Below are 11,209 nucleotides of genomic sequence, written 5' to 3' on the forward strand. Positions count from 1 at the left end.
GAAAGGGATACCTAACAGGTACAAGATACAAGACACTTAACCAACTTAAAGAAATCAGAAAATAACTCTAGGCTTTTCTCTCAAGTGTATCACTCAGCCTTTTTCTACTCATGGCTTTTACTTGAGCTTCCTCACAATGCCTTTTCTCACAAGAAATTACAGAAAGATAAGCGTAGAAAAGCACATTACAATCAGAAAAACATGAAGGAGATTGACTTCATCAACAGCCTTTGTGCTATGCGAAAACCAGATTAGCAAGCCTCTAATTCAGTTCTTCATACTGGCGGAATGCACCTTTGATTAGGTTACATTGTCCAGTTAGTTGAACTTTCTCAAAGAATACTTCTCAGAACAAAACCTCAATACTCTGGTTATCTCTCCTTGGTTTCTGAATGAACACCAAACTTCTTTTATCTCCTTGCATGTTGCTTGGTTCTTCCTCCAAGGTCAACACCTTGAGCCTTGAGCTTCACCAACCTACAGATTCACTTTTTCTCATTAAACCTTAGAGTAGAAACTTTTCTTCTGACTCCTTCATCTTGGCCGAAAGCCATAAAATAGCAACCACAAAAGTCTTCTAGTGGTCAACTTAATCTGAACCCTTGAAAAATAACTTGGACCCCAAGACAATTTTGAGACCGTGGATACGCAGCAGAGGAGAACAGAAACCAACTTTCCTTTGTATCCCATTTCGGGCTGAGCAGAGAGTTGGAAAGAGGAGAAGAAGATCTGATGCATGGAAGAGGAAATAGTTTACCTTTAATCTTGACCTAAGCTTGATTTGGTTTGAATTGGATGATTAGACTTCAACCTCTCAAACTTGATCTTTCTCTTTCTTTCTTCTTCTGTGAATGGCGTGTGGAAGAAGCTATTTCTCTTTCTCTTTCTTACTTTTCTGAAACTCTGATTTGACTAAGACAAAAGAGAGAGGAACGTTGCTTTGGTAAGAGCAAGATAGAGGGAATTGAACTCAACTCGGGCTTGGATCGGATATGGTTCATGTAACCCGTTTGGCCCATCTGATTTCTTTCTTTGTTTTTCATTGGGATTCATTTGATTTACTAACCCACCAGCTTTGTTTTATTTTTCATTTCATTTGGCCTGTAATTCAAATTTTGGCCTACAACATTTTATAAATAATTAGTAATATACAATTATCAATAATCCACACTAATTATTTATCTTGCCAAAAATAATATTTGTCATCACTGATTAATTTAGTTAATTTCTTTACTCAACAAATATTTTTTAAAATACATATTTAATATCTAATTTTTTTGTTATCTTTTTAATTTCTTCGAAGACTTATTTATAGTCAGCATTTTTTAAAGATCGTTTTGTTAATGATACAAACTTTTAAGTACCATTTTAATAGTTTATTTTTATAATTATATTTGTAACTCTTAAATAATTATTTTTTATTATATTTTCTAATTCGATAGATCTATTGTAAATTAAAATTCTATTTAAAACTTTGTCGTTTGTTAATGGATTTGTAACTCTTGAATAATGATACCTTAATAGGTAATAAATTCTAGTTTTTTGCATTAAAGAAAGTTAATTGGATTTCATGGGATTCTTTCATTTATTCCATGGGATGAGTTATACCTGAACATTAAAGTTGCATTTATTTACAATGATAGAACATCGAGACAAGAATATAAAAACATAAAATTATGTTTGATAAATAAGATATAGACATAAATATTATATTTATATTTAGAGATACTAAATTAATATATTTTATGTTCATTCTTATACGAATAACACTAAGATATTAACGAGGAATACAATTTATTTTTTTATTTTTTTAAGTTTAATTACTCTGCAGGTCCCTATAATTTCACCAAATTTTCAATTAGATCCCTATACTTTTTTTCTTTTCAATTGGATCCCTATACGTTAATTTTTTTTCAATTTAGTCCCTCTTAATGTTAAACGTCAAAAAAACGTTAATAAATTATAAAATTACTTATATACCCCTGTTGGTTCAAATTTTTTATTTTTCATATATTTCTCTTTTTCAATGTTTTTCTTTCTTCTCAATTTTCTTTTTGGACAAACCTATAGTAAAATTCAAATGCTCCATCACTACATAAAAAAATGAAAAAGAACCCTCATAAACCAACATCATTGCAGCAATAACAATCAACATTCAACAAAATTCATAACCCACACAAAATTCAACAAAATTCATAAGAGGCAAAAATTCAAAAATCAATTCAAACAAAATTCAGAAATTCAAAATGAAAAACTCCTGCATATATATCTTTCTCCAAGGGCTTCTTAGGCAAATAGTATATTGGAGGCTCTGCTTTAGTCATGGAAAAATGCATGCCACATTCAATTAAAAAAAAGCCAAAAATGATCAAAGAAAAATTCATATGTCTACCTAAAGGGAAGATAGCGATTTGTGAGAGAGGGATTTGTCCAAGAGAGCAAATGGGTCATGTGGTGAAAAATTTAGGTAGGGTTGGAATGATTCTCACCAACACTGAAACATGCGGAGAAGAACGATGGTAAAGATCTCAAAAATTATGTCTTAATAAACAAAAATGCCACCGCAACTTTTTCATTTCTTGGAACAAGGTTAGGGATTAGGCCTTCACCTTTAGTAGCAGCATCTTCATCAAGAGAGCCTAATTTCCTCTCACTTGAAGTTTTGAAGCCAGATTTGGTTGCTCCTGGTGTGAATATTCTTGTTGCTTGGAGTGAAGATGTTGGTCCATCAAGGTTGAGGGTGAAGTTCAACATAGTTTCTGAAACCTTAATGTCAAGCCCTCATGTGAGTGGTGTAGCTGCATTGATTAAGACTAAGCATCCTCAATGGAGTCCAGCAGCTATAAAATCTGCACTGATGACAACAGCTTATATTGTTAACAACACCATGAAGCCTTTGAAAGATGCATCAAATGCTGAAAGGCCTTCAAGTCCTTATAATCATGGTGCCAGTCACATTAACCCCACAAAAGCACTAGACCCAAGTTTAGTCTATGATATCAAGTCACAAGATTACCTTAATTTTTTGTGCACTCAGAATCTAATGCCAAACCAGTTAGGTGTATTTGGCAAATACGCAAACAGGTCATGTGCACATTGTCTAGCTAGCCCTGGTGTCTTAAACTACCCTGCAATTTCATTGGTGTTTGCTGAGAATAAATCTATTTCAGTTATGAAGTTCATAAACCTTATAAAATTGTTTACTCTTTTATGATGCTCACTCCATCGAAGAAATAGCAACTCCAATATTTTTTCTTCTGTCTTAGCAGCCACACGTTGTTGCAGAGCCAATCCAGAAAGCAAGACGAAGTCGAACAGCGGTGTGCCAAGGCGATTCGTGGTGAGGCGATACAATGGGCAAGGCAAACGAACGGAGCAGAGCACTCGAGGATGACGCAGACGGACGATGACCACCCAGCGACGGACAAAGACGACGCCACGGAAGACGACAGCACAGTGCGACGGAGGAGAAACCCAATTCGAAGTATAGGAAACTAAGTTAGGGCTGGTCATGTTCTCTAATTTGGGAAACAAAATGCAAAGGGTATTATTGGTATTTTAAAAAAATGGTGGAGATCTCAATTAAGCACTGTAACTCAATTAAGAGAATATTCCATTTTTTAACCGAATATTCTGTTATTTTAAACAAATTTGTCACAGTAGAGACTAAATTAAAAAAAAATTAACGTATAGGGATTCAATTGAAAAGAAAAAAAGTATAGGGACCTAATTGAAAATTTGGTAAAACTATAGGGACCTGCAAAGTAATTAAATCTTTTTTTATTATTCTTATTAATTTTTTATAATTATACTTTTTATTATTATATTTTTTCTAAATTTTTTGAATAAAAAATGAGAATAAATTAGATTTTTATAATTTGTTCTAATTTATTGTCAAACAAAATAAAAAAATACTAATTTTGTGTCTCTATTTTTTATATTTTATTGTCAGTGTCTTATCTTATCGTATTTTCAGAACCAAAGCAGCCCAAGAGAATAAGGAGAGTTAACATCTAAAAAGGCACTTTAACACTAGTTAGTATATGAATAATAAGTTCTATTTTAGAAGCAATTTTCATATCAGTTTCTTATCTTTTTCTTTTCACTTATCTCTTTTTATAATTTATTTTTGGAAGAATCTCTTTTTGTAATTGGAGTTAGTGTTTAAGATTTATTCATCATTTTTGAATTGTATTAATAACAAATAAATCATATTAAAACATTTTAACATTAATGACTAATCTTATAACATTAAGAACCGAGTTATAATATATACCCGATAACCGATTTTATAATATTTGAAATGAAATTATAATATGTAACTGATCTAACCATTATTATTATTATTATTATTATTATTATTATTATTATTATTATTATTATTATTATTATTATTATTATTATTATTAGGTAAATTCTACTCAATCCTCTCTAAAATAACATGTAAATTATCCTTTATAATGTGTCACACTTTAATTGACCATTATCTTAACCATAGTTGGGTTATTTTATAATTTATAGTTTGAGATGGGTAATGATATAATTTCTTAAAATATTAAAACTTCACTATCGTTAATTAAAGCATATCTTCGCTCCTCCATTCTTTTTTCATCGTATAACTTCGGTCCTTCCAAGCATCATGGCCGCTGCGGCGGTGATGAAACAGTGCTGACGTCGTTGCGATCTACTGCCCTCTCACGCAATCTCTCTCTTCAATGCATCATTTCTTAACGACGTTGTTGAATTTTCATTGCCCGTTCTTCTCCGTCATCGCTATCTCCAGTCCTCTCACTCTATCCCTCTTTCTGCCGTAGATCACTTCTTACCAACATAATTAATGGTTAGTTTAGTTATTAAATTTTTTTATTAAAAAAACATATTTTTATTTAATTACATGATGAAATATATATTCATAGGTAAAATATAATATAATAAAATAAATTTATTTAAAATATTTAAAAGTATAATTAAAATCATGAACATATAAATATAATAATAAATTGATTAAAAAATTATTTTTATGAGAAATTATTTTTTGTATTATCTTAAAGAAGAGACCAATATAACAGTTTAAGAAAATCTAAAAATGATATTTTAAATAAAAAGTATTTAATATTAAAACTTTTAAATACAAAAATAAATTGTATAAATATTTAAGAGATAGATATAAAATACATGCCTAAAATAAATAAAACAGATAAAATGAGAATATTCATGAGAAATAACGAATTATTTTTGTCTATTTTATTTATTTTAGATATACTCACGAGAAATAAAGAATTATTTTTATCTGTTTTATTTATTTTAGACATGTATTTCATATTTATATCTTAAATATCTATACAATTTACTTTTGTATTTAAAATTTTTAATATTAACTATTTTTATTTAAAATATCATTTTTATATTATTTTTTAAACGGTTATATTGGTCTCTTTTTTAAGATAATACAAAAAATAATTTCTCATGAAAATAATTTGTTTAATCATTAATTAAATAATAAAGTACTAATAAATTAAAAATTAAAAGAATAAAAATACTATAAAAAATATTTGTAATATAGTCGAATTTTATCATTTTTAACTTGTGTTATTAATTTTAACAATTTATTTATTTTTTAAATAATTCATATATGATAAAAGATATGTTTACTTATTTAGAGTACAAATTTTATTATTATATTTGTATATTCATGATTTTAATTATATTTTTAAGTACTTTGAATAGATTTATTTTATTATATTATATTTTATATATGAATATATGTTCCATCATGTAATTAAATAAAGATATATTTTTTAATGACAAAATTTAATAACCAAACTAACCATTCTACGCCAAAAAGAGGGATTGAGTGAGAGGACAGGAGATGACGTCGGCGCTGGCTATGTTAGGAAGGACGGCAAAGTTACGGACGAAGGAAATTCAACAATGTCGTTAAGGATGATGCACTAAAGAAAGAGAAAAAATTGTGTGATAGAGCAGTAGATAACGACCGTCGCTTCTTGTCACAAACGTCCACGACATGCTTGGAAGGATTTGAAGTTACGTGATGAAAGAATGGGAGTGAACACCCAACCCGGTCCCTGTCCTTTTTCTCGATGGACATCACGGCCCTTGTCCAAAAAAAAGGGACATATCGGTCCCTGTCCCATACTTATGTGAGACTTCCCGGTCCTTCCGTCATTTTCCCTGACCAAAATAGACGGAACTTGCCTACGTGTCAGTTAACGTTGCTGAGTTGGAGGTTAATAGTATGTTAAGTTCCACGTGGCCATTAGAAAATAGACAGGGGTCGATTTGTCCCCCTTTGGTGACCTAAAACTACGTCGTTTTAGTGGTCTGAGACCATGTGCTATAAGAGAATGGTAAGGGGTCGTTCTATCCCTCATTTTTAGTCTTCACTGAAACACATTGGTTTGAAAGTGATTCAACGTTGCTGATCTCTCACTCTTCTCCCAACCCAAATGCAAACCCTAGGAGACCATGATTGGTAATGAAGAGTGTTGTTCATCATCAAACCCACGAAGCAGAGACAATTCAGGCTGGGGCCTAAATTCTGGTGGGAGTGCTGGAGCTACGAGGATGAAGAAATGGGTTGCCCCAATTTGTTATTGTGGTTCTCATGCAATATTGTTCATGTCAGGGACAGTAAAGAATCCAGACAGACTATTCTTTCGCTGCCCAAAATTCAAGGTAGTTTTTGAGGGTTTAGCTAATTTTTTGTTTTCAATTTCTATTCCACAGATGATAACAAATGTTAAACATTTTTGTAGACTGGAAAGTGGCATTGCAACTTCTTTGCATGGCTAGATGATTATGTATCTTCATGTGGTGAGGATGCTAACAAGGCTGTCTCATTTGGGGCATCAAAGCAGAAGCAGAATCGATTGGAAGGCCATGGTTATGTGGTGGATAACAAAGTTAATGAGTTGGAAGAAAGATTAATTGGTTTGGAGGATCAGTTAGATTACTGCAGATTGAAAATGGGTGAAAGTAGATGTATTAGGTATGGGTTTAATTTGTTAGCATTTCTGGGTGGAGTTGTAATTGCAAGCTTGTTTAGAGCAAGTGTGTAGGAATTTGATAGCTGAATTTCGTTATTTCACTAAGTTGAGTTGTGAACAACACTTTTGATGATGAATGAAGCAGAAATTATTGTGTTGAATTTGTAAAATTTGAACCATGGCATGTGATGAATATGTTAAATTTCATCCCTATATTGATAGATAATGGCATATATGTTATGACATAAATTTAACAAGTATACATGCTAGCTAAGTAACACTAAGTATCTATAGTCAAAGAAAGATCCATGTTAATACATTGATAATTAAGGAAAAGTACAGTTGTTGAAACAACTTAAAACATAATATGCCATTCAAAATATGGGCAGCAACATGGCCCTGAGTCAGATAACCAAAATATAGGGATCTCAACCAAAAGTTCTATGCCTAAAACCAGTAGTAGTAAATAGCATAACATATAAGTTTTTTTGAAGCAAAACATGTGTCCTAAAGGCTTGTAGCCAAGATACAAAACAGCAACGAAAGGTACTCCAAGTTCACATCTTCTTAGGTGGCCTTAATCCTGGAAGCTTGAGCTCGGGAGTAGGCACAAATTTGAAAATCCTTGAAGCAGTTCCCAAGCTTGTAGCAGCCATTGTTTCTGCTGATATTGCATCACCTCCACTTGTTGGATTTGTCGGAGAAGCTATTGGGCCATGAGTAGGATTTGCCGAAGCATGGGACGTAAGTGCTGGACCTTGTGGTAGTTGAGATTTGAACCAGAGTGTAGGCCTTGGTGCTGGTGGGGGTGTGGGCATGAAACTTGATTGCACAAATTGGGTTGGTGGAGGTGGGGGCCTGATAACAGGGTTCTTTAACCTTAGGGCTAGATTGGATTGAGTTGTGAAAGCTATATCAGATGGCCCTTGTTGAATGTTACTTGGATTTGTAGCATGCTGGACCTACAAAGAATTTTTGTTATAGTCCCAGATAACTTATGAAAGCTAAGGTAATTTAGCTTTAAAGTATTAATAAGGTAACTTTACCTCCTCTGATTGTGGTGCATTTTGTGACAAAGAAATCTCTTGAGGTGTACCTTCTGGAGCTACACCAGTTGTTTTTTTCTCTCCTCTTGGTAGTTTCTTCTTATCTTTCTTAGCTTTTTCCTAACAATGATAACAATAGTATCAACAAGAGTTAAATACATATAACAAAGGCTATTCAACTAGGACAAAACTAACAAAACAACCTTATGGTTCACACCAACTCCAGCCACGTTAGTGGCCTCATTGCAGTTTTCATGTCCTCCTTCCTGCTATCATATACAACAAATGAACATTACCATACTTTTTTTTAGCCAACTAAACCTATGACCAAAATAAATTGAGACATTTAAACCCCTAACCACTTAACTTTAAAGACAAATTGATCCCTACTTAGTTCCATACCTGCAGATTGGTTATGTTCTTACAGACATCAACTCCAACTGAGTTAGATTTCTTCTTCGCTCCATTTGCCCTCCTCTCTTTTTTGGTCATTGGTTTCCAGTTTGGATCCATTGCAGGATTGGTGCATGTTTTATAGTAGTGGCCTTTCTGGCCACATTTGTTACAAGTGACTTCAAATATTTTCTTTGCCTTGTTGGGATTTATCTCAGTTTTCACTGGATCGATTCTTCTCTTTACCTTTGGTCGATGTGCCGGTCATTTGATTGGTGGAGGCAATGGCCTTGGGGCATCAGTGGGCTCCCAATACTCCTCACTATTTACTGGTTTCATTGTGTGGGCGTAAGTAGCTCTGATCGAGTCCATTGTTAGCCACGTGTGCACGAAGTCTTCAAGATTCACACCAATTTTGTACATTGCTGCTATTGCATGTCTACAAGGCATGCCTGGAAATAGTACTTAGTTAGATGCATATTAAGATAAAGTCACAGATACATTTTAACACTAACCATGACCATACCAGTTAACTGCCAAACGTTGCAGGTGCATGTTCTTTGTGCAAGGTTAACCCCAACCTTGTGTCCTTGCCTATGAACCTCAAAGAGGACTCTATCACTATCACCTGCCCAAATAGCTCTCCACTTACTTGCTTTAGGCTTGATGAATTCTTCCAACCTCTTGTGCTGAACTGGGGCTAGTTTTCCAGTATGATTTTCTAATTTTTTCTTGTGTAGTGCCATCTTCCTCATGACATAACACCTCAGATCGTCTATCATTGTTAGTATGGGTCTTCCTCTATACTCAATTATTTTCGCGTTCCACACCTCGCACATATTATTTGTGATGTTGTCTACTTTCGGTCCATGGCTAAAATAAGCTTTTGCCCACACAGCTGGATCAAACCTTTGTAGGTATTCCCATGCTCCCTGATTAATGTTTTTCATTTTCTCCATTGAGACTTTAAATTCCTGGATAGTTGTCTGCCTAGCACATTCCCATAGAAGCTGCTTTGTCTGCTGATCCTTGAAGTATTTGATGAAGTTCTTCCAAATGTGAAGTACACAATTCCTATGATGTGCGTTAGGCATGACCTCCTTCATTGCCAACTCCAGCCCCTGTTGTCAACACAGTCCAATCCAATTCATACTCAAAAACTGGAAGTTCTAACAACGAATCTAAGTCAATAGAAGTACATATAATGGAAAATTAAGTCAATAAATATTACTTTTTGTTGATCTGAGATAAAGTTCCACCCATGTTGTCCAACAGCTCCCAAGTCTTCAGCCAACAGAGTCAGGAACCACTTCCAAGTGTCCTTGCACTCATTCGGTACCACTGCAAAGGCCACCACATAAAAGTGGTTGTTTGCATCTTGACTCACTACACTTAATAGTTGTCCACCATAATATCCTTTTAAAAAGCATTCGTCTAATCCAATTAAAGGCCTGCACCCCTCTTTGAACCCCTTCTTACAGGCTTCCATGCATATGTACAACCGATCAAACAGAGGGAGAGATTCAGACTGAGGAATAACCTCCATCAGTGCTATTGAACCAGGGTTACTTCTATGTAACTCCATCAGGTAATCCCGAATTTTTCCATACTGAGCTCTCTCATTGTCTAATACAACCTCCCGTGCAGCTTTCAATGCCCTGCTAATCATCTTTGTACTGACATGGACATTGTATTCCTCAACCATGTGTTCTATAGCCTGTTTCGGCTTCATATCAGACTGTGTTAGAAGCCTCTTCACCAATTTGGATGTAACCCAGGCCCTGTCAGCTAAGTTGCTTCCAAAGTCCCTTCCACAGTTATGCTCATTAAATAGAGTTTTCACTTGATAGCACCTATTGGCACTATTCCAAGAAGTCAATATCAACCACGGACAAGATTCTCCAGCACATGCAGCCCTTACTCTTTGCTTCTCATTCTTAATGTATATAACATCCTTACCTTCATAAACAAAATAGTCTTTCAGAGCTTGTTTGAATACATCCATTGTAGGAAGCATCTGTCCAACCTTAAACTCCACTTCACCATACTCAGTGTCTTCATTATATGAGTCAAATGCTGTCCTCCCCTCATCATCATTGGAAATTGGACTATTGAATACATCTCCTTATACTCAACATAACCCAACTCTTTAAATAAAACAACCAAATCGAAAAAATTCACATAATCCAAATCCATTGGTGGGAACCTCTTCACTTTACCATCCATATAACTCATATATCCCCCACTATCTCTCACAAACTTTCCCCCGTGATGGAACACGGGAACAACAAAATATTCAGACATCTGTAGTATATTATAATGCATACATTAGAGCAGAACTAGCATACAAATTAAATTTGACTCCATTTCAATTTCACTTTTAAATTAAAAACCCTAATTCATTTTCTAACTCCACTGACGTTGTTTACTATTTCTATTCTTCTTGGACCACACAAACAATGTACATGCCAAAACATGTCAGACTTATTGAAAACGACAGCACACATTTGAAAAGGCAATGGAAGGACCACACTAACCTGGCACGTCGCAAACGCCGTGCAATCTCCGTCCAAGTTTCAACCAAGCACCGTCAACACCAATATGTGGAGGTCAGTCAGCAACTTTGTCAACAACACCATCAGCACGTTACTCCAACTTCAAGAGGTCAACGATCACTACTAGGGGACGACTCTTGCTCTACTAGGGTTTTCTGGTAATTATTAGAGCAACACAGTGGGCTTATATGGAAACTCCAACATCACG

General features: G+C 34.2%; 1 protein-coding gene across 1 annotated transcript; it reads right to left on the minus strand.

The window, feature by feature from the left end:
* Positions 1 to 8,710: 8,710 nt before the first annotated feature.
* Positions 8,711 to 10,750, minus strand: LOC107477946 (uncharacterized). The gene is made up of 4 exons (XM_016098041.2): positions 10,666 to 10,750; positions 9,678 to 10,570; positions 8,973 to 9,567; positions 8,711 to 8,898 (listed from the first exon to the last, which is right to left on the minus strand). The coding sequence occupies exons 1-4, from the start codon at positions 10,748 to 10,750 to the stop codon at positions 8,711 to 8,713; spliced, it is 1,761 nt and encodes a 586-aa protein (XP_015953527.2).
* Between the last annotated feature and the right edge of the window lie 459 nt (positions 10,751 to 11,209).

The sequence above is a fragment of the Arachis duranensis genome, chromosome 3 (genome assembly GCF_000817695.3).
Source record: "Arachis duranensis cultivar V14167 chromosome 3, aradu.V14167.gnm2.J7QH, whole genome shotgun sequence".
NCBI classification, from domain to species: domain Eukaryota; kingdom Viridiplantae; phylum Streptophyta; class Magnoliopsida; order Fabales; family Fabaceae; genus Arachis; species Arachis duranensis.

What these genes read in the sequence shown, in the direction of transcription:
- LOC107477946 (XM_016098041.2), bottom strand. Translation starts at nt 10,750, where the DNA reads ATGTCTGAATATTTTGTTGTTCCCGTGTTCCATCACGGGGGAAAGTTT. An exon ending in ATATATGAGTTATATGGATG is followed by an intron (nt 10,571 to 10,665) that starts GTAAAGTGAAGA and finishes GTTGAGTATAAG; the next exon opens with GAGATGTATTCAATAGTCCA. An exon ending in TTATCTCAGATCAACAAAAA is followed by an intron (nt 9,568 to 9,677) that starts GTAATATTTATT and finishes TGTTGACAACAG; the next exon opens with GGGCTGGAGTTGGCAATGAA.